Source organism: Heterocephalus glaber, unplaced genomic scaffold (genome assembly GCF_053883595.1).
Source record: "Heterocephalus glaber isolate CG9 unplaced genomic scaffold, H.glaber_assembly_v1.0 deba00001572, whole genome shotgun sequence".
Classification (NCBI taxonomy): Eukaryota; Metazoa; Chordata; class Mammalia; order Rodentia; family Bathyergidae; genus Heterocephalus; species Heterocephalus glaber.
Genome location: NW_028258357.1, coordinates 21,289,671 through 21,313,564, shown reverse-complemented (window position 1 = coordinate 21,313,564; position 23,894 = coordinate 21,289,671). Strand labels below are relative to the sequence as shown.

Here is a 23,894-nt window from a genome sequence, read left to right as displayed (position 1 = left end):
AACAAGTGATGAGTAATTGCAATCCAACTCAGTATAGGGTTTTTACCAATAATTATTTCTTTTTAAATGACTGCATTAGAAAAACTTGAAAGGCTTGGATGTACATTTTCTGAATCCTAAGTGGTTGAGAAATAGGATGTAGCTAATGAAGCAATTGAATATGTGAATAATTATAATTCTTAGTGTGCTCTTCCATTGATCAGAAAGATGTAGACATTTTAATAGTTGAGGTAAATGGTTAAAATTTATGTACTGAATAAATTGTTATTGTTAATAGTTTTAATCATGACTCAAATATAGATTATGCATACATGATTGATTTGTTTCTATCTTGGGTTCTTTGGTCAACAGTTATTCAAATTACGTTAGTTTTATGATGTGACAGTAAATGCTATCAGCTCAAAATTATGGAATTATTTACATTGGGCCTCAGTACACAAAATTTGGCTTAAGATAATACCTTGAAGGAAAATGGGTGGATCTGGAAATCATCATCTTGAGCAAAATAAGCCAGACTCAGAGAAACAAATGTCACATTTCTCCTGATATTTGGACCTCACAAAGGATGATGTGAGAGTAGAAGAAAGAATGTTATTATACAAGAGGAAGGGAATCAGTGAGAGGGGTAATGGGGGATGTATATGAGAAAAATATATGCATCAAAACCAAATAGTTTATAAAATTCATTGGCACTAATAATAGAAATAAATAAAAATAGTTTCATTTGTGGTACCAATGTAGGACTTCACATCAGAATTTGAAGTCTGAGTCATGCTAATAAATTTTAAAATCTAGAATAAATAGATGCTTTTCTACAAAGATGCAAAATATTAAAATTGACTCAAGAGGAAGGGAAAGTAAAAAGAATCAGGATGTATTATATACATGTGCCAAGTCCCCACGAGGAATGTGATCATTCTGTACTGCGAACGTGGACTGGTAAAAATTTTAAAAATAAAATTGACTCAAGAGAAGAGAAATAAAAGATGTTGAAAAATAGCCAGGAATTCTGAAGCTGGCTCTAGAATCAGATGTCCTGAAAGTGGAATTGTAGATCTGCCATTTATTAGCTGTAACTTTGGCAAATTCTCTGACTTTTCTGTGCTTCAGTTTTCATAGCTATAAAGTTAGAAAAGCCATTAAGAAAGTTTGCTGAAATAAAATCTCTGTGGGGCTGCTGTTAGTGTAGGAATGCAGTGCGCACTGGGGAAATGTTGCTTCTTTTACTCCCTACGAAGGCCAGGCGAACTGTAGCTATCGAGTATGTCAAGTCTAATTTGTTGATTGTATAATAAAAATATGTTTATAGAAGATGAAGCCTGGTGATGTTAGTTGTAAAATAACATCAGCAAGTAGATGATCCACTAGTTTTTCTAAAATACTTAAATTTTAAAATTCTTTTTGAATTTTCTAAACATCTCAGATGACAGGCTGGTAATAAATTCAGGTGTTTTGTTTTGGGGGAGATTGTGCTACAGGGGATTGGAGCCAAGTACTTTACATTTTTGCATGAGCTACATCCCTAGCCCTTTTGTATGTTTTACTATGTCTTTTTGTATTTATTTTATTATGTCTCACAAAACCACAAAGTTGCCCAGTCTGGGCTTGAACTTGTGATCTTCCTGCCTCAGCCTTCCAGAGTTATGGGATTACAAACATGTGTCGCTGTGCTGGGCATAAATTCAGAATTATATTTAAAGTGCAGTATGAACTCATCAGATTTACTAAATAAATATTTTGTGCTTTGAGACTTTATGTGTTGCTGTTTAAACAGAGCAGACCACATATAGATTATTCAGTGATGCATGAAAATTACCCTCCTTAACAGGTAAATATTGGGAAGATGGACTCACCCATTGAAAAATGGAACCTCATAATTGGCAACTTGGCTTTAAAGCAGGTAAGTGATATGCACATTTGTTTACAGATCTTGAGTTTATGGGTTGTAGGTGCTGGTTTTGTATTTAATTTTTTTTTAAAACAGGGTCTTGCTCTGCTGCCCAGCCTGATCTCAAACTCCTGGGCTCAAGTGATCTTCCTGCCTCAGCCTCTCAGAGGGTAGATGGGAATAAAGGCTTGTACCACCACTGCAAGGCCTACTTTAATTTTTTTGAAGCGTATTATTTGTTTAATTAAACTGAGCTCTTTTCTACATATTTTGGTCAGCCATTTGTTTGTTAGGGTTAACATAACAAGTGCATCCAATTACCCATAACGTAGGCACTAAAGCAAAGGTTAAATGTAGGCCCTGGGTCTTTCTAATCTCAGCTATGGATCTCTCCTGCCTCTCCAGCGTTCTCCCCCAGCTCCCCATCAGAAGTCTGCATCTCCTGCTGGTGACCGCAGCTAGCGTGAGCTGAGGGGGTGCACACTCACATTAACGTTAGCTCACCCAGGGTGTACGGTTGAGAATATGGTTGCAGGAATATAATTTCATGTAATGCATTTCAGAGACAAAGGAGTTTTTAGAATATGGGCCATGTTTTAAAAATCTGTGCAACTGCGACTAAGATGTAAGAATCTATGCAGAGCTGGTTATCAAAATATTTAACAACCAAGAGGGTACTAAAAACACAAATTTGAAAATATATTTGATTCTGTTCTTTACATACCCTAAACCAGTGAGGGCAAACCTTTTAGAGCTTTAATAACAAACAGCCCGCTGTGGCACACATGCCATAGATTCGCCACCACTGCCCTAAACTGGGGGGAGGGGGTTAAGCCAGGGCCTTTGTGTTCAGCCACATTCCCAGCCCTTTTTATTATTCTTATTTCTTAAATTTTGAGACAAAGTCTCACTAAGTCATTAAGTTGCCCAGGCCAGGCTTGGCCTCCTGCCTCACCCTCCCAAAGTGCTGGGGTTACAGGTGTGCACCACTGCGCTTGGGTTAAACACCCTAAGCTCTTATGAAGCAATATGAGTTGTACATCATTCATCAGACCATTCCATACTTTCCATCTCAGCCTTTAACTTTCTTTCCACTCCTAGTCTCCACCTTTCTCCCAGTATCTGCTCGTGGTGCTCACTAGAGCTGGCTAGGGATTTTGGCTGTCACTGCCCGATGTCTGTGTGTCTGCCTCACTCCTCATGGGTGTGTGAAGACCAGGGAAGCCAAGCAAGTCCATCAAGACCCCATCGTGCCAGCCAGGGAGGCTGCTGGGTTGGAGCCCAATTAGCAGCAGACAAAAGCAAGAGGAAGAGAAGACAGGGTAGTGGGCAGTGTGGGGATACAGGTTATTCTCTCCCCAGGGCTTGTCCTACTACAGCTTGTAAAGGAGAAAACGAGTGTGTGGCAGGGCATGATCTGGACTGGCATTCACACCCCTTTCTGGGTATGGAGGGTAGATATAAAACTTTGGATCCTCCTGCCTTAGTCTCCCATGGTGTTGGCCTGCACCACTACATCCAGCTGTGAAGTTGTATTTGAATGTCTTTCTCCAGTGAGTAAGAGCTCTGTGCAGCAGGGAAGATTTTCTGACTACTGTTGCAGCCCCGTGCAAAGCTTAATGCACTGTGCACAGTGGAATCTGAGCAAGTTCTGGCTGAAGCCGGGTTTGGAGGTGCATGCCTGTAATCCCAGATACTGGTGAGGTTGGGAGGCAGGAGGCTCGAAAGTTCGTGGCCAGCCTGGGCAATTTAGCCAGCTCCTGTCTCAGAGACAAAAAGAAAAACGGGGTCTGTGGGTGTAGGTCTGTGGTAGAGCCCATGCCTAGATGTGAGCAGCCCCCTGCACTGCAAAAAACAAGCACCAACAACCAAAAGACCCTAACAGACAAACAAAAGCTAAGTGAATTAACGGATATAAGTACGGTAACCTGCCCAGGCTGAGGCACGGAGCAGGAAGGAGACTGCACCATTAGATCGTGGCATCAGCGTCAGCATGACGCTGGGCCCTCTGCAGTCACAGGCCGCTCCACACCCACTGTCAAAAGCGCGAGCCCTCTCAGGGACCCTGAAACCAGAGTACCCAGCTTCTTCCAGGGCTGCTGCGGCCCAGTCACCTTGGGCAGTGGTTTCTTCTCACTCCTTATGTAGATGTTGACGGGGGAAAATTCTAAATGTTTTAAAAGTTTCTAATCCGGTTGGATTTTATGTTTAGGTTCAGGCTACGGTAGTTGGTTTTCTAGCAGCTGTGGCAGCAATTATATTGGGCTGGATTCCAGAAGGAAAATATTACCTTGATCATTCCATACTTCTGTGCTCCAGCAGCGTGGCGACTGCCTTCATTGCGTCTCTTCTGCAGGGTAAGTGTGTAGGTAAATGCCTGCTCTACAGTCTGTCCGTCTGTTCATTCATTTGTTCTTTCTTTCCTTCTTTTTTTGAGACAGGATCTTCCTGTATATTCCAGGCTGGCCTAGAACTTGCAGCAATCCTCCTGCCTCAGCCTCCTGAACACTGGGATTATAGGCCTGCATCACCATGCTCAGCTAGTCTTTCATTTTTAAATCATTTATTTCTCAAGATGATGACTTTATTTAAATGATACTGTTCATGATTAAAACAGAAGAAGGTCATCCCAGATTTTAATAGTGTTGCCTAGAGCTGGCTTTCTGAGGCCATCCTTGGGCCTTGGATGCTCTGCTGTATTCCCCCAATAAGATCAGGAAAATAGATGACCCATTGGTTTATTTCTGTGAGTCAGATAATTGAGAAAATCCTTTCTGGAAACTGCAGAGATTTACTGGCTCATCTCTTGAGTAACGAGTGTTCCGGGAATTCCGAGTTTCAAAAGCAGTTCCTCTGTTAAAAACTTTTAAAGTTTCAGGTTTCGGGAAAAACATGCCTTCACTGTTTCTGTGGCAATACAAATATAACCTTATCCCAGGACAGCTCACTCTTGGCAACAGAATGTTCAAGAGTCAGGAGCTTTAAGAGTAACTTCTCTGTTAGGTTATCTTTAGTTGTGTTTATTAATGTAAGCATTATACTAGACAACTAGTTTATGATGCAATCATCAGAAGGCCTGGCTCCTCTTACTTTATTCCTGCCGTCCTCCTGCCTTTTCATCACTAGCAAAATTAGAAATGGAAAACTGATGCCAGGCGATCGCACAGTACAGCTGCCTTTCTAGCTAGATTCTGGGAGTTTAGGGAATTCTTATCAAAATTCAGATGACTTCCGAAATACTCTCAAGCATTTTTAGTATTTAAATAATATCAGGAATAGTTTCTGGTCCTCACATGGAATTACTAGAGTTGAATGGAGTTAGCACTGGCTAAGCAAAATGAAGTTAAACTACTGGAAAATTGAATATCTGGTAAAATAAAAAATTATTATAGTATAAATACCCTGTTTATAGGCTCACTTCTGCTTTCTTTGTGATTTGACTTCATTTATTTATTATCATTATTATTATTTTAAATTATTTATTTATTTACTTATTAGATTTGGACAAAAAACAAAAAAAGTTTTCAGTGTAAGCCAAGTGTGGCAGCACACCTGTAATCCTAGCACTCTGTGGCTGAGCCAGGAGGATCACTGTGAGTTCGAGGCCAACCTGGGCTACATAGTGAGTTCAAGGCCAGCCTGACCTACATATCGAGACCCCATCTCAAAAAAAACAAGAAAAATTCCAGTTTTTAAAATTCTGTACATTTGTTTAAAGCTTCTTACTTTGAATAGTGTGTGTTATGGTTTTATGATACCCTAAATGTTTAACCACCTTAACATATGTAAGGCAGGGGAGAAAGCCCACCCAGACTGTCAAGTTTCATCAGCCAGTCAGCTACACAGCCAAATAAAACCAGAGCTATCTGACTCCAGCCCTCTTCTTCTGGCCATGCTGCATGTGAAATTTGTTTTCAGCTGAAAATACAAAAGGGGTGCTGTCTTGGAGGACTGCCCACACCCATCTTTAAATGTGCTGATTTGGGAGAAAAGGTTTCTGTTATCATTACAATCACATCTTGTTGGACTATGGCATGACAAAGTATTTTTTAAACTTTTCTGCTATGGATTTTGTTGTGGTTGGGGGGGGGGTTGCTATTTTTGCAATGATACTATGAAAAAGGAAAGTTCAGTAATTGAAAAAGCTCCCAGAGTATAAGATGCAAGACATTATTGATATAAGATAGAATTCTGCATTGTACATCTATGGCTTTGTGGAATACTGTAAAAACACTGGTCTAGAATCATAAGTGGGTGACCGTAGGCCAAATTTAAACCCTGCTCCCCAGAACCTTAGGTATATTAGACATAACTTCAGTATTCTGGAATTAAATACATACGGTCATTTTATTCTAAAGGTACGGTGAGATTCTGTTAATTCTTTTCCATAGCTAAATTTAGGTTTCATATTGACTTACAGTTTGTACATAAATCAACCAAACATTTACAGTTTCCTCTGTATTGCATCTTCTTAATGGACGTGTTGGCAGGAGCCCGGTTTGTATAATTGGATATAGACATAAGCATTATTTTTCTCCCTTTAATATGATTCAAGAAAATAGGGATTTAAAAGTGCCACTGCAGAGTCACTTTTTCATCTTCTGTTATTTTGGTTTAGAGCTATAGGCAGAAATTGGGCGTTTAAAGCGTATCTTTTAGCTAAGTGTAGTGGCGTAGGTCTGTAATCCCAGCTACTCGGAAGGCTGAGGCAGGATAATCACAAATTTGAGGCCAGCCTGGGCAATTCAGCAAGACCCTGTCCTAAAAAATGGAGGTCTGGGAATGTAGTTCAGCACTCCCTGGGTTGAAAACCCATTGTGGCAAAAACAAAACAAATTAACAACAAACCCTATAACTTTTACAAAGACCATTTCATGTGTTCTGTACTTCACTGTTCAAAATTTAATTACTTCCTGCTTCTTAATCTTTCAACACTTAATAATAAAATGAAACAGACATTTCTAGCTACCGTATGTGGACAAATCTGGTTTGGTGGTCTCCTTCCCAGTTGCTGTGCATATAAATGGGACTTGCCTTTCTTTGGTGTTCCCATGCTTTATTTGAAGGTTAAAATGTAAGTCTTTGAGCTTGATACACACAAATATATTACATCTAAGACATCTAAAATTATTATCAAATTGGAAATTTTAGCTCTAATATCATTTCACAGTAGCATTCAGTTCTTTAAATGCAACATTGAGCCTCTCAGATCTTTTATGTGTTTTGCCAAAGCATTAAAGGAGTAAAATGTTTTGTTTGTGTAATCAGCTTATCCAAGCAGTCTAACCAGAACTGATACACTGTTTATCCTGTATATTTTAGTATTTGGGGTATTGATTTTCTTTGAATCATAGCATCAAAAGTAATAAACATTCTTTCTTCTAGGAATAATAATGGTTGGCGTTATTGTTGGTTCAAAGAAGACTGGCATAAATCCTGATAATGTTGCCACGCCTATTGCTGCCAGCTTTGGTGACCTTATAACTCTAGCCATATTGGCCTGGATAAGTCAGGGTTTGTACTCCTGTCTAGGTAAGCAGACTTGAAACTAAATTATATACCCAGAGTGTTTCTGTAAATATTGGTGCAGCAGGGCCATGAAACCGTGGTGACTCCCATCTGTTTTACCACTGTTGTTGGGACTCACTAGAAGAATATATAATTTCTTACATAGCTGCTGTGTGTTGTGGTTCTCACATATTTTTTCTCTTACGGAGTTTATAACTTTGTAAGTTAAGGGTCCTCATCTCTAACTTCAGGCTAAAGAAACTGAGGATCTCAGATGTTCTGGATCTGGACACACACAACCCTGGGTAGAGAGGCTGGACACAGGTCTGTCCATGGTCTCTGCTTGCTCTTCTAACTGTGCAGCCAGCCAGGAGTGAGTGTGTTTTGTGTCCTGCAATACCATCAGAAAACGTGAGGCTGTGGCGGACTTAGGATTGCCCAGTGGGATGTTCCCCCATCAGAAACACAGACCAAGTTTGTGAAGTGGGGCGGCTCATATGCATGCAATTCCTGATGCACAGTGATAGAGAAATTATAAGATCTAATGGGTTATTTTAATGCAAATTTGTATTCTGGGACTGCTGTCAATGGTAAATGAATGTGACTTGTGAGCATTGGGTAAATGGTAAATGTTAGTTGTGCTTTCATTTTTTTCTTTTAGATGTCATATCAAAAAAAAAAGGAAAATATAAGATAATTTACAAGCCATGCCAAAAGTAAACCTTTATTCAGATATCCTCACATATTTTATGAATTTATACAGATTTGTGGCATACTTTAAATAATGTGGTATACTTGGAATGGGTGTCTAGCTCAGTGGTAGAGCACTTGCCTAGCTTTTCCGGGGTCCTGGGCTCAATCCCAAGTACAGGAAAAAAAAGTATCTGAGCCTCTTCCTTCAAATATAGTATACTTTAGGTGTTTGTTTGTTGGTACTGGGCCCTGTGATGTGAGGCAAGCACACTGCCGCTGGGCCACATCCCCAATCATCTTTATTTGAGACAGGGATTTAGCTAGCCAGGCTGGCCTCAACCTTGTAATCCTCCTGCCTCTGCCTCTCTAGTAGTGGGATTTCAAAAGGGTACCACCACATCTGACAGAGATATGTTCTTGAGCTAAAGAAAGGGCCTTAACTTACCAAATGCAATCATTTGCACAACTTCAGGACCAAGAAAAGCTTCATTTAGTGTATAAAATTATCTTAAGTTATTTAATAAGTGACATAAAAGCAATATTCAGTAAGACTTGATATGTATATTCAGGGAAATTATTTTTTCATTTAAAAGATAAAGATGTGTCCACTTGAGGTAGAAATAAGACAATAAGTGATCGATGACCTAAAGGTAAGACCTCATTCCCATAGATCTTGGCTTTTCATCAGTGCACAAAGAATGATATATGTTCAAGTGTATTCAGGGTGCTGCTCAAATCCCTACCACTCACAAAATTTTTTTGAAACACAGAAAATGAGTTATTAAAGAGATAATCTTAAATCTTCTCTAATTTGTATTGTTGGGATGATAAATTGGTCCGATCTTTCCCTTCTGTAAGGTATTATATAATGTAGAAATGAAGTCAGGGATCGAAACAGTAGATTACGGTGGGTGTCAGGGATGGCGGCATAGCAACCTCTTACCCAGCAGCTCACAGGCAAACAGCTGGACACTTGTGGTCCTCACCCCACAGCAGGGGAGCAACTGCACTGGTGAAAGGAGACTCATCAATGCTCAGGATACCTGGAGAAAGCATGCATTAGGGTCTTAGTGCCCATTTCCCTAGACTCACCACTTAGATAAGAAGGAAGAAAGGAATCAAAGAGGATAAGGGCTACTCCCTGGTATTATGAAGAGGAAAGCAATCCTATGGCTCTGCTTGGAACAGTAAAGATGAAGGTAGGGGTGGGGGGCTTGCAGCGGTCCTGGGATGAGTTCCCCAGGTGCATGGGAAAGGGAGGTACACTGTGCAAAGACTTGAGTGCTTCATTACCATTAAGTCATTTGTTTCCGGTTCTCAGCTGCTTGATAAATGCCAAGGTGTCTCTTTGGTTGAAGCCACAGTGGTAAGAAAGTGCCCTCGAAAAACATTATTGTAATAAATAGGACAGTTGTTATAATGAATAGATGAAGTACAGTGAAATTTAGAAGATAGATCAGCTGTTCAGGAAAATAATACGTACTGATTTTTTTAAATTTTATTTTAGGGCTGGGGATTTAACTCAGTGGTTCCTCTGCCTGCCTTGCAAGTGCAAGGACCCGAGTTCGATCCCCAGTACAAAAAAAAATAAAAATAAATTAAAATTTTATTTTAAAAATTGTATGAAGTGATAATCTCTCCTATAAAAGATTTAATCATACTATTTTGTTGTCTAAAACTTTCAATATTTTGAGTGTTATATAGCGATGTACATTTTAGATCAAGGAATAAAAAAGTAAAATATAGTATTACCATAATTTTGAAAAATAGTATTAAGTGTTGCTTAGGATTTTCTGGGTTTTTTCTTGTCCTTTGAACGTTAGCTCAGAGTGATTCAAGGTGAATTAGAGCAGGTCTTTTACATTTCATCTATATTATTAATACCCCCCAAAGAGATTTTTTTTTTTTAATTGGCTTAGAGATGGATGATGCCACAGTTAATCTAACAGTTGGAGATGCTTTTGAGCACCATTGTGTGGGGATTGCTGAGGCTCTGTGTTTTGAACACTAGGGGGCCTCGCACGACCAGCAGTTGGTGCCCCTGGTTTTTATTCTGAATATGAAGACGGGGAACACCCTGGTTTAACTTCTAAGACCCATTTGTCTTGCTGAGAAGCTAGTGCTTAGAAACAAAGGTTAATTCCTGAACTGAATTGAAAACACATAGTGATCCTAGAGAGAAAAAGGGGGATTACTTGGTATCTCTAGGCTTTGGTTATAGAGACTGTGTATTAGAACTGGATGTTAAGAAATGTCTTGTGGTGTCAGTTAATCAAGAGAATATAAGTTTTAAAAATGTTTATTAGTACATTTGCAGTATGTAATGATTACATTCATATAGGGAATTGGTATATGTAATAACACATTCCAGTTCTTTTTTTTCCCCATCCCTCCACCTCCCTTTTATTTTTCCAGCCTCAAATTCATTTCTTATGAGAACTTAAAAAGCTTATTTTCATATATACAGATTCAAGAGGCCATAGTAATTATAATATTTACCCAATATCAGTGTACCTAAATATATAAAGTAATTGTTAACAGATTTGAAGGGAGGAATAACCAGTAATTCAATAATGGAGGATTTCAGTATCCCACTTTCAACAATCAGTAGATCATCCAGATGGAAAATCAGTACGGGAACATTGGACTTCTACATCAAAATGGACTTAACAGACGTACACAAAATATTCCATTGAACAACAGCCCAATACCAGTTCTTCTCAAGTATGTATGGAACATTTTCATCAAATTATATATTATAGTACAAAGTAAATCTTAACTAATTGGAGAAGATTGAAATCATGTCAAGTATCTTATCTGACCATGGTAATATGAAACTAGAAATCAGTAACAAGAGGAAGACTGGTAAATGTATAAATCTGTGGAAATTAAACATGGGCCTGAACAACTAGTGGGTCAGATAAGAAGGGCAAAAGGGAAACTGAAAAAATATTTTGAGACCTATGAGAATGGAAACATACCAAACCTATGAGGTGGAGCAAAAGCAGTTCTAAGAGGGAAGTTCATAGCTACACATTTCTACGTTAAAGAAGAAAGATCTCAAACAACCTAATATTGTACTTAAAGAAACTATGAAAAGAACAAATTAAACCTAAGTTATTAGAAGGAAGGAGATAATGAAGAAAAGAAATAAATGAAATAGAAAATCTGTAAATTAAATCAACATAATGAAGAGTTGGTTTTTCTTGGAACAAAAGAAAACAAAATTGACAAAGCCTTAGCTAGATTAAAAAGTCTCAAAAGCAGAAATGAAAGTAAATATATTTCAGTGGATATATCAGAAATAACAGGGATCATAAGGATAATTTGAACAATTATATAACAACAAATTAGACAACCTGAAGAAAATGGATAAATTCCTAGAAACATACTCTACCAAGATTGAATCAGGAAGAACTAGAATACCTGAACAGACCAATAAAGAGATTGAAGTAGAAATTTAAAACCTCCAAACAGGGAAAATCCCAAGATCAGAGGGCTTCACAGCTGAATTCTACAAGACTTTCTAAGAACTAATATTAATCCTTCTTAAACTCTTCCCAAGAACAAACTAGAGGAAATACTTCTGAACTCATTTTGTGAGGCCAGTGTAATCCTGATACCATCACCAAAGACATCACAAGAAAAGTTTAGGCCAGTAGGCCAATAGCTCTGGTGAACATAGCTGTAAAAGTCCTCAATGAAATACATCAGAAACATTGTACAGCATGACTGCGGAGGATTTATCCCTGGGATGGAAGTGCTGTTAACATGTGCAGGTCAGTGTGGCACACCACATTGACAGAATGAAACAGACACAGGATTGTCTCAGAGTGCTGGAAAAGTTTCTGAGAAAGTTCACCATCTTTCCCTTTTTAAATCACTACTGGGGATTGAACCAGGGCCTTCCCATTTAGCTACATCTTCAGTCCTTTTTTTTTTATCTTGAGACAGGGTCTCAACTAAATCATTAAGTTGACCACATTGGGCTTGAACTTGCAGTTTTCCTACTTCTGCCTCCCAGAGTGCTGGGATTACAGGCATGTGCCACCATACCTGGCTTCAACATCTTTTCTTGACAAAACTCTTGACAATTTATATATAGAGGGAAATTTTCTCCAAATGGTAAAGGCCTTTTTTTTTTTGGTACCGGGGATCAAACTCGGGTCCTTGCGCTTGCACAGCTGGCAGCAAAACCACTGAGCTATAAAGGCCATTTTTTAAAGAAAATCCTACACCTAAAATCAAAATTAACAGAGGAAAACTGAAAGCTTTTCCTTTAAGATTTGGTACAAGGTCAAAAGGCCCGCTCTTGCCACTGCTACTCAACATAGCAACGAAAGTATTAGCAAGAATGATCAGACAAGACAGGAAAGGAAAGGCATCCAAAGTGAAAGGGAAGAGTAAAGTATCCCTCTGCAGATGACGTGATCCTGTATGTTGAAAACCCTAAAGACTCCAGGAAAAAAACTTTTAGAACAATGAATTTATGAAGCTTCTGGATACCAAAACCAATGTACAAAAAGTCAGATGTGTTTCTTTTCACTAATGAAGACTTCACCAAAAATGAAATCAAGAAAATCCCATTTCCAGTAGCATGAAAAGCTAGGCATAGGAGAAGGTGCTGACCATCACTAATCAGGGAAATGCAGATCTAAGCCATAATGAGATCTCACCCCAAACCTCTCAGGAAGACTGTCATCCCTGAGTCTGGGGCATGGGGGAAGACAAGCCTTGTGTGCAGTTGGTGGAAATGTGAATTGGTATCGCCATCACAAAAACTGCTTGGAAGTTCAACAAGCAATATAAATGGAACTACCACTGTACACGACCCAGCAAATCCCTCTTTTGGACATGTACCCAAAGAGAATGAAATCACCACCTCATGGAGACATCTGCACTCTCATAGTCACTGTGATGTTATCACAATAACCAAGATACAGAAACAACCTGTGTGCCTGTCAGTGCATGAATGGATATAGAAATTGTGATGTGTGCACACACACACACACAGTGCAATATTAATCTTTAAAAGGAGATCCGTCATTTGCAATACAGTGGATGAACCCATTGTGCTAAGTGAAATTAGCCAGACACAAAAATAAATGCTGCATGATCTCATTTAGATATGGAATTTTTAAAAAGATATAGAGAGACAAAGTAGAAGAGTAGCTACGGGAAGTAGGGCTTGGGGTGAGGGAGGAAATGGGGAGATATAGCTCAAGGGTGCCAAATGGCATTCGTGTGTGATCAGTAACTTTAGAGCTCTAATGTGCAGCATGAGGATTATAGTTTGTAATATTTCATTGCAGGCTGGAAGTTTGCCAAGACTAAATTTCAGGTGCTCTTACCACAAAAGGAGAGGGAATAGCTAGGTGAAGTGCTGCATGGGAACTGGCATGATAGTAGTCATGTGTTGTATACCTTACACATCTGCGGTGAAGAGGAGAATAGCTCACTTAGAATTTTGAATATTTTGAAGTTATCTTGAGCGGCCCTCCCATGTACTGTTTGCTCATTCGGTGCACTGACTGCCTTACTCTTGCTCCTGTTCAAATGTGCTCATTTCTAATATCTGATGTAATTGTGAAGTTCTCCCCTCCACCTCTCTGCTTTTCCTAATGGGGAGGTGGGGGAGAGGAGGACAAAGGAACAGAGGAGACAAACCCAGAACTTTGCTTACTCCCATTGCCTTTATTTTTTGTGGTCACTCTGAATAACACTGTTGCTTAGTGGACAGAGTTAAGATTTTAGTCTCCTGGAGAAACTACTACTTTTCCCGCTGTCTTCGCTCCAGACAGATGCAGCTGCTTGCTGACTTCCTGCTCCTCCCTCCAGTGGGTTTTCTTTTTCATAGTCACCCCTCCCTCAACCCATCTTCTCCTTCCTGTCAAGGCCAGTTAGAATCCTTCTCATTTTTAATGATAAGTTTATAGTTTTTCCTAATCTTGGATGATTTTTTTTCTCCTCTGAATTCTACTTGCACTTTATTGACACTTTTTTTTACAATGTTCTTTACATTTGGCCAGTGGTTGTAGCTTTTTGTATAAGTACAGTACCTGGCCTTTGGAGAAGATAAACAGGTTAAGGACAAAAATGTTTTTATTTTATTCATTTAATTTCTTTGTAGCATCCTATAGTGCCATATATAGTAGATTTTAAATAAATAGCACTGTAGCATTTATCCTTTTAAAAAGGCTCTAATTATTGTGATTAAAAGCTATTCAGAAAGTGCTATATATATGCATAGAAAATGGAAGACAGATAACCCTCTGAATGACTTTGGCACAGTAACTGTCCAATAATATAGTAGATTGTAGCAGACAATTCCTTTTGATGAGGGCATAGTATTGGGGAAATATTGGCAGGGTATCTTGCCTTAGCAGAAGGTTTCTAGAGATTAGTTGCAGTATAGAAAAGTAAAAATGGCAGCATATGACTAGAAAAGATCTATTTCAAGTGGTAATAGAAGAAGAAATAGAAAGAAATCTAATGTCTAAATTATGCTTTTGTATGACAAAAAATACGAAGGTATATATGCACTCATACAGTAATCTTTAACATACAGTAATCCTTAAAAGCTATTAGAATCCAAATTGGACCAGTAATGAAAACATCTTACACAATTGTTGCCTTTTCTTCTTGTTTGCCTAACTTTAAGGGGATTTTAAAAAAATTCCTTTTGAAGTATTTATAACTACATGGCTATGTAATTCTTTATGTACATGATATTTATTGACTTGAAAGAATTATCAGCTTTTCTCTTTTTAGGCAAGATCTGAGAGGCAAACCAATTGATTTCTTGCTCTTGAAGGTTACCTTTTAAGAATGTAGCTTAGTTGCAGCCGTAAGCGCAATAGCAGTTACCCCAGGTTATGTCAGTCCTGTGAGGCACACAGAAGGCGCTGCTGGTCATTCCTAGGGTATTGGAGACCATCACTGCCTTGATGTGTGGCTGTGAGTAGAATCCAAATGAATCTAAATGATGTCACCGTGTGTGAGTGGTTTTCAGCACTGCACCACCTTGGTTAGAGTGATGTCTGGAATATGATTTCCTGAGAAATTGTGATCGTTATTAATGGGCATTTAGAAAAAATTGCCATGTACAGTGCCTATTGCTGTTGTCCACACAGAAACAGCTAATATATAAAAGTTGTCACTCATTATATCTCCTATTTCTGAAGAATTTGGAGAATGATGAATGCTATTAAGGAAATGATATAATAGCAGTTGAAAAATGTCATCAACAGTGTAATAAGAAGTAAAGCCATGAATTCCAAAGAAGGTGATTATGTTTGACGGGAAGTGGAGTAAGAGCAGTTTGAAGCACTTGGGCTATGTGTTCACCTGTAGCACAGATGAGTGCTGACATATGTGGACATTTAGTGGGCTTAAAGATCCAAACAGTTCTATGTATACCTGTATTCACGTTCTGTTACAGGAACAAATTACCACAGACTTCATGGCTTAAGACAACGGAAATGTATTTTTGTAGTGTTCTGGAGGCTATAAGCCCAATGAACCAAGAGAACTAATATCCAGGTCTTGGTGGAAAGGGTTCCTTCTAGAGGCCCAGGAGGCTCCATTCCGCAGCTTTCTGCCATGTGGTGGCTGTGGCATCCCTCAGTCAGCCACATTACTGCTGTCTCTGCTTCTGTCACATTGCCTTCTCCTCTTCTGTAGCCAAATTTTGTCCTGCCTCCTTCTTATACAGACACCTATGATTACACCTGTGATTGCATTAGGGCTCACACAAATAACCCAGGATACAACTCTCATCTCAAAATCCATGGTGTAGTCCCATCTGCAAAGCCTCTTTTGTTGCATAAGTTAACATTCACAGGTTCTCGATAGCTCTATGGGCCATTGTCCGCTTACCATCACACCCACAGTAGTGAGATTTTAATACAGAATATTATTCTAGCTAGGGTCTTTTAAACATGTTTCATTTAGAAGACATTATTTTGTGTTTTAATATTAAGAAGTTCGTAGTTGGCTTTTAATTGGCCATTTTTCTCTTGCTAATTGTGTCATTAGTATTTTTCTAAAAGTAATTCTTTAATTTTGTGCCATCTGTAAAACAGATTGACATGGAACACATTTATAGTTGGAGGATTTTGACTTTATCATAGTTTTCCCCTTTTTAATGTTTAAGAAACTATTATTTGGAGATAACGTTATATTTCTAAAATAGTTGCAAAAATGAAAATAGTAGAAAAAACCTTACAGATCCTTTACTTACATTCACCAAATATTAACCTTACCCCATTTGCTTTATATTTTCTCTTTTTCTGCATGTGTCTTTGACATTGGTATTGTTAAAAATATAGATGTTCTGGTTTAGATCTAAAATGTCCCCCAGAAGTCTCAGGTTCCCAGGTGGGCCCAGCCAGCAGGTGGGTCACTGGGGTATAACGTGGGAGGGTGTGTTCCCCTCCTCTCCTTCCTTTGCTCTCTGCTTGCTGGCCACCATGGGGTGAGCAGCATTCCTCTGCCACCCTTTCTGCTGTGCTGTTTCTGCTGTGCCTTGGAGCCAGCGACCAGGAACTGAATCCCATTGGAAATTGAGCCAAATCAACTTCTCCTCCTTTTAGTTGCAGGTGTTGGATATTTTGTCCCAGCAACAGAAAAGCTGACTGATACAACAGACCTCCTCCCTCCTTTATTTTCCATCAGAATTTTTAAAATTTGGATATACTATAAGCCACATACCATGCACTTTCTAAAGTGAATAATTCATTGGTTTTGTTATATTCATAACGTTGTACAACCAACACCATGTCCTAATTCCAGAGCATTTTCATCATCTCCAGAAGCAACCCTGTGCCCTTAGCAGTGTTGCTCATTCCATCCTCCCCCCCTCCTGCAACCACAAATCTACTTTCTGTTGGTTTGGGTTAGCCTTTTCTAGAAAGTTCATGTAAATGAAGCCATACATTGTGCAACCTTTGGTGTCTGGTTCCTTTCATGTAGCATAATTTATTTTTTCTTTGGTACCGGGGATCGAACTCAGGACCTTACACTTTTGAGGCAGGTGCTGGAACCACTGAGCTAAATCCCCGGCCCTCATGTAGCATAATGTTTTCAAGGTTCATCTGTATTGTGGCATGGATCACTACTACTTCATCTTATTAAGTGCTGAATAGTATCCCAGTGTATGGATTAATAATATGGCTGAATAAGCTCTTTCACTTGGGTATATACTGTATTTTGTTTAGCCACTTACCATTTGACAGACATCTGGATTCCTTTCCTATTTAGGCTGTTATGAATAATGCTGCTATGAACATTTGTGTACAAGTTTTGATGTTCATGTGTGTTTCCAGCTCCCTTGGGCACACATCTAGGAGAATTCCTGGATTATGTGGTAACTGTCTACTCATTATTTTTAGTTTCTTTTCTTTGGAAATACGGGGCAGTGATTAAGGGTGAGGTGGCAGGTGCTTTTTCAATTCTGGATGTGCTCCCAGAGATGTAATTTTGAGGGTAACTTCAAAGCCTGGCACAGTCTTCCTGTCTTGACCTAAGAATGAAATCCTGAGGTGAATTGAGTTGGCAGCATAGTTCTTTTCCTTTGCGTTTGGTGGTTTCAGTGCTTTTACTTCTCTTGTTCAGAAGAGAGATTGTTGGCAATTTTAATTATTTTAGGAGGTAGGAGTGCTTGTTCATCAAGATTTTACTTCTCATTATCTAATGGTTTACAAGATCTAGGAATCCATTCAACAAATACTTTTTTCATCTTTTAAAATATAATGGAAAAAATGAAACTAAATGTAGCATTAGTCATATTCCTTTAAATGAAAGAAAATGTAAAATGATTTTTGTCAGTATAATTGTTTTGAATGTTATGGTAAATCCAGACAGAGACATGAAAATAAAATATGTTTATATATTATTTTAATATCTATAAATGCTTGTTTCTACCTAATGGGAAAAAGTGAAAATTTTAGTTTCTATTTCAAGCTTCTTTAATCATAGGTGGGAGATCTTTAAGTATCTTAAGAATCTAGCCTGGTGTGGCAGTGCACACCTATAATCCCAGCACTTGGGGGGCTTGAGCCAAGAGTATCACCATGAGTTCACGGCCAGCCTGGGCTACATAGTGAATTCAGGACCACCTACATAGCAAGACCCTGTTTTCAAACAAACAAACATCTTAAAAATCTAAAGAAATAAAAATTCAATCAAAAATAAGAGTGAGAGCAAGACTTGCAGAATTCTGTGAGATAATAGAAAAATGTGACCTTTAATTTTAAGACTATCAGCTACAAGGACTGTGAGATCAACTCTATCTTTAAGTCCATACTAAACACAATATATATTAGAGTTATCAGGAAGAATCCCAGGAATATCTTGGCTGAAATCTTGATAATAAAATTTTGATCAGCTAAAATGCACCAAAAATGCTTTGGGAAGATAAAACTGTTGAAATAAAGGCTATATAACTTTGAACCATAGGGAGATTTAGAATTAAGTATAAAATATTTGCAAATAAAATTAATGAATTAATAGCTTAATGCTAAAGAGACAGTGCATACTTATGTACTTGTAACATTGCCCATATCTAGTTCCATTTTTAAATTTATAATTGATTTTTCTTGTGATTGTTAAAGAGAAATTTTACCAAATTTGTATACATTATTTGAATATTTCTTAAAAATTTGTTACCAAATTTATATACTTATTAGTTTTGTAAAGATTACTTGAAAACTTGTGAGATAGTGAACTATTTAAGTAAATAGAATGTCATAGATTTTTTTTCAATAGGATCAAATATTCCAAGCTCAGTGTTTGGCTGGATGCTAGACACTGAAAGTGCAGTGTAATGAAGGGCTCAATTGTTTTTTCTATAAGAATGCTGGACTTTATTCTTGTGGGCAGTTATTTATGGATTAGCTCAGGCTTACAAGGCCTACTCTGAAGTTACATTGGGGCAGATGGACAGCAGACATTATTCTAGGGTGAGCCCTGCTACCAAGATGGCATCTTTCTCAGGTCTTAACTGAATACCTCTGGCATCTGCAGGAGTTAGATCTGGACTGACTTCCTATGTAAACTTGGGATTTTGTAGTTTACGCCTCCCGGATTATGTGGAGCATCCTGCCCTTGCATAGCTTTTCATGCAGTTCTCAAGTGCTGTCTCTAATAGTTTCCTTTCCTTCAGTGTTCTGCCATGTGAATCCCTCTGCCTCAGCCTGGTCTGCAGAACTCTTCCCCCCCACCCCACCCCAGAGCTGTGATCTGTCCATTGTGTTTGGTGGGAATCCGAGCTATTGGAGGCCTCATACCATTTCTTCCCCTTCTCTCAGACGTCATGCCATGCCTGTGTGTCTGAAAACAGCTCAGATACATACACACACACACACACACACACACACACACACACACACGTAAATCCTCCAGCCATTTCTGAAAGCACATTTAAGATTTTGTTTAGAGATGGCATAAATCATGCCTATAAATACGACAAATGACGGAGCCCAAAGTCAATGAGGAGAGAAGTTTCTCTCTCTAGAAAAGTATAACAGGAATGGAGAGGGAGTAACTGTGATCAGGTAAGACATCTGCTACAGGGTAGTAGCACAGAAACTTGGCATTCTGTTAAATGGTAGCTTTTTACTATGGTTCTTATTAACTCTGTTGTTACTATTCTCATGTGTGCCATGTAGCTATAATAAATGTTTGTTGAATTAACGTATTTGTTTTTAACCACATTATTTAATTTTAAAACTTTACTTACAGTACTAATTTGTCTGAAATTTATCAAAAATATGAGGAATGTTAATATATTTGATAGTATTATATCACCTGGTAAAATTTTACTGTTGGTAATTTAGATTTGCTACTTGGAGGAAGACAGATTGAAATGCTGTCCCTTTTTCTTAATTTTAGAGACCTATTACTACATTTCTCCATTAGTTGGAGTCTTTTTCTTGGCTCTGACTCCTATTTGGATTATAATAGCAGCCAAACATCCAGCTACAAGGACAGTTCTGCACTCAGGCTGGGAGCCCGTCATAACAGCTATGATCATAAGCAGGTTAGTATTAGAGTGTGTGTGTAGGCGCGTGTCTGTAATGTGCATGTGGAACAACTTGCCTGGTTTTTTGATTAACCATTTTATATGACCGATTCATAATTCTCTCAGGTAATAAGGGATCAGAGTTACAGGAGTTGCTGAAATTAATGGATATACTGAAATTTGAATTGGCTACCAGTTTCACATTTCTCTCCAACCAAAGACTTACCAGATTGATAAATAAAATTCAATGGTATGTGTATGTGTGGTGATAACCTGACAAGGACATTACTTATTTTGAATAGCAAGTTGCGCTAGTAAATACCAGAAAGCCTTAGAGATGTATATGCCATTTGACCAGTTCCACATCTAGGATGCTGAGAAATTTAAGCATATAATTAAGAATGTATGGATAAGATTTAGTTGCAAGAATCCTCATTATATTGGAATTTTTAATTTTAAAATGGAAAAATTAAAGGTCTATCACATGTTGATTAAATAGTTATATAGTCTGAAAGTGTATGATTAGTCTTTAAAAGTAACACTGCAGCATTTCTTTTGCCACGAAAAGACGTTCAATGTACATTTGGTGAAGCGGGTAATCAAGAAATGAGTATGAATGTCCTCTTAAACTTGGTAAGTTGAGACATGTTTATCTTCTTCCCTGAAACTACTAAAATGATTATAAAAGAATGAAAATGCTATAAAACCATAAAGACAGAAGGGGAGCAGAAAAGACATTATGTGAGAGATATAAAAACTATAGAAAGATAGGCATCGGGTGGTTGATCAGTACACAAGCAGAAAGAGAAAAGGGGGAAATTAACCAGTGTCAGAGGCATGCTGATCTGAACCTCAGACACTGGGACAGGTGGACCATCTAGCACTGAGTTCTGAAATCTGAGATGAAGAAGATGGGTTGGAAGCTTAAGCAAGGAGCAATCAGATCCCTAGAGCCATTCTGCAGCCTGCACACCCGGGTGAGCGCCCTTCTGCCTTTTCAGGTTGACCTGGGGACGGCTAACAGACCGCTTCACAGTTCCCAGACCCTGTGTAGGTCAGGATGAGAATTAAGCACTCAGTGAAAGATATAAAGACAAACTGGAAGTCTACACATTGGACGATGAGAACCTTACCCCACTTACTTTGCTTGTATACATAGAGCACTGGCAGACAGGTTTCTACCCCAGGAAGAAATTAGACAGTTCCTTTGGGGAAACTCAGCAGCACAAAAGCAAAGATCTGTAGAGTTCGAGCCTGCTCGGTCCGTTAGTGCAAGAGCCTCACACCCACCTGATTGTTCCTTAATGTGACGGCACTTGGTGACCACCTCTACCTGTCTACACCGAGAGCTCTGAGTACACTTCCAGTGCTCTGGAAGGAGAGGCAGGCAGCAGAGGAGCATCAGACGTTTGGGGTTTGGTGGAAGATGGACAGAAAAGGTACTCAAAGGAAGGGCAGGGGTGGCTGAAAAACCTCAGCAAACACTGTAGAGTCATTTTCCTCAGAGAGGGACAACTATAGCATCCATAATGTAAGGACAGGATATTATAATGAGAAGTTGAAAAACAAGAGCTTTGAGGAATTTAAATAAATAGCAGAACAGTAAGTAAAGTTGGAAGATAAAGAATGTAGACTACAATATTGGAATATAGAATATAAATATAGAATATAGAATAGAAATAGAATATAGAATGTATTGGAATATAGAATACAAAACAGAGGTGGACAGGAGGAGGCATATGACAAGCAGAGAAAATTATCAAAAAATCAATGTAAGAAAATTCTCCAGAACTGAAGACATGGTTTCCAGATGGAAGGGCACCATAAGCCACAAAAGCTTCCAGAGGAAAAACAGAGGAAGTTACCTATGAAGGACTAGGAATCAGAAGGACATCTAATAGGAACACCAAAAATGATTTCTACAAAGTCTGAAGGAAAATTATTTTGGACATAAATACAGTCACAGTATTAGACAAGATTAAATAAATTTTCAGACAGGCAAGATCTCATCAAGTGTACTTCCCCTGTGTCCTTTCATTTAAAGCTGATTAAAAGTGTGTTCTGGGGCCGGGGTCTTAGCTCAGTGGTTTCGCCGCCTGCTGCGCAAGTGCAAGGACCCAGAACCAAAAAAAAAGTGTATTCTAGCAGAGCAAGGACAAGGACATAACTCAAGACAGAAGACGACACAGGAGTAAAGAATCCCATCCCATGACAGCAGGTGGCTCTTTTCTGTCATATTGATTGCTTTTTCCTGGAGGATTCCAGTGACAAGGTCCTAGGGTTCACAGATCAGGGTCTAGCAGTGGAGATGGAGGAAGAGGCAGGGTGACAGTTGTGCCCAAGGCTAGGGACCAACCAGCCCTGCCACCAGGAGCACCATGCCCTAGGGAAAGGGGATGCTGAGAAGTGAAAACACTGGAACCAATTAACTACAGGATCCATTTGGTATACTGAGAGGCCTCCCATTAGCCATTACACACTTGAGGCTAGATTAGTAATAGATACCTAAAAAAGGTGGAGAAATCTGAGGCAAAGAAAAAAGTCCATGTGAGGATATCGAATACACTTTGTGGCTAAGCTGTGAATACGGCTTCCACTGTTACAATAAAATCAACCCCAAGTATTTCACCGTCGATCGCAATAGAACCACAGGAGCAGGAGGGGAGGAGGAAGGGCTGTGTGAGGCCTGGAGCGTGGAGGGAGGGGCACGAGACCAGACCCTCATCTGCTGCAGTCAGAAGTCCTTGGACACGGTCTAAATGAAAAGTGACACACAGAAGTGTGAGCATGTCGCTGAGAAGCAGAGTTAAATGTCAGAGGAAATAGCCAAAGAGTAGAAGAAAATGCCTGCTGGAGCAAAGAATCTGGGAATGGATTAGGTACTATTCTATTCTAGACTTTGTGGTAGTCACTTTTTCAATAACGTTCATGTGTTGGTTTGATAAAAACAAGATTTAATAAGAAAGAAAATGACACACATCTTGATTCAATTTTTACTTTTAAAAATACACATATTAAAAAATATCTGGGCCTGGGTTTAGAGCTGTTGGTGAAAGCATACAAAATTATAATTAGATGGGGTGAGTTCTAGAGGTCTGGTGTACAACATGGTCTGACTGTAGTTAATAAGAACACATCGCATTCTTGAAAGTGGCTCAGAGTAGCTTTTAAGTGTTTTCACCACTCACTGAGTGACAGTATTGTGATGCGATGCATATGTTAACTAGCTTGATTTTGCCATTCCACAATGCATGCATGCTTCAGAGCATCATGTTGTACAGGATAAATTAGACAATTTTTGTCAATTGAAATAAATAAGTAAATAATAAAATAAAATATGTAATAAAAATATCTGGAAAGTCATATGTATGGATATCATATACAGTGGTGCCTCGGTTCACAAACTTAATTTTTTGTATGATTTTGCAGAAGATGGACCACGTTTGTGTGGGAAAGATGGCCACAGTTGTGTTCATCACCCGATGCAGATTTTGCAAACGAAAACAAAATTTGCCAAATGCTTGTGTTTACAAGCCAAATTATTTGCAAACAAAAGCATTTGTGAACCAAGGTCCACTGTATATGGATCTCACAAATATATACTGAATTATATGTATGTATGTATATATCTATGTGTGTTATATGTATCTCTCTTAACATGCTAACTGTATGAACCCTGACTGATGTAACTAGAACCAGTTTTTATTTTCTTCTTTTTATTTGATTTTGTAATTTTTTCTATAACAGGTTTTACCTCAGTTACAAAAATATTTTGAAATGTAT

The 23,894-nt window shown here is 38.6% G+C and overlaps 1 protein-coding gene across 4 annotated transcripts in view; it reads left to right on the top strand.

Moving 5' to 3' along the window:
* Slc41a2 (solute carrier family 41 member 2) overlaps positions 1 to 23,894 on the top strand; it is a 103,458-nt gene that overhangs the window by 30,786 nt on the left and 48,778 nt on the right. For all 4 annotated transcript variants that reach the window (XM_087192737.1, XM_087192736.1, XM_087192738.1 and 1 more), the window contains 4 exons: positions 1,829 to 1,900; positions 4,101 to 4,245; positions 7,274 to 7,420; positions 19,982 to 20,129. In XM_087192737.1, coding sequence (XP_087048863.1) covers positions 1,829 to 1,900; positions 4,101 to 4,245; positions 7,274 to 7,420; positions 19,982 to 20,129 — 512 coding nt within the window. The remainder of the gene's footprint in view (positions 1 to 1,828; positions 1,901 to 4,100; positions 4,246 to 7,273; positions 7,421 to 19,981; positions 20,130 to 23,894) is intronic.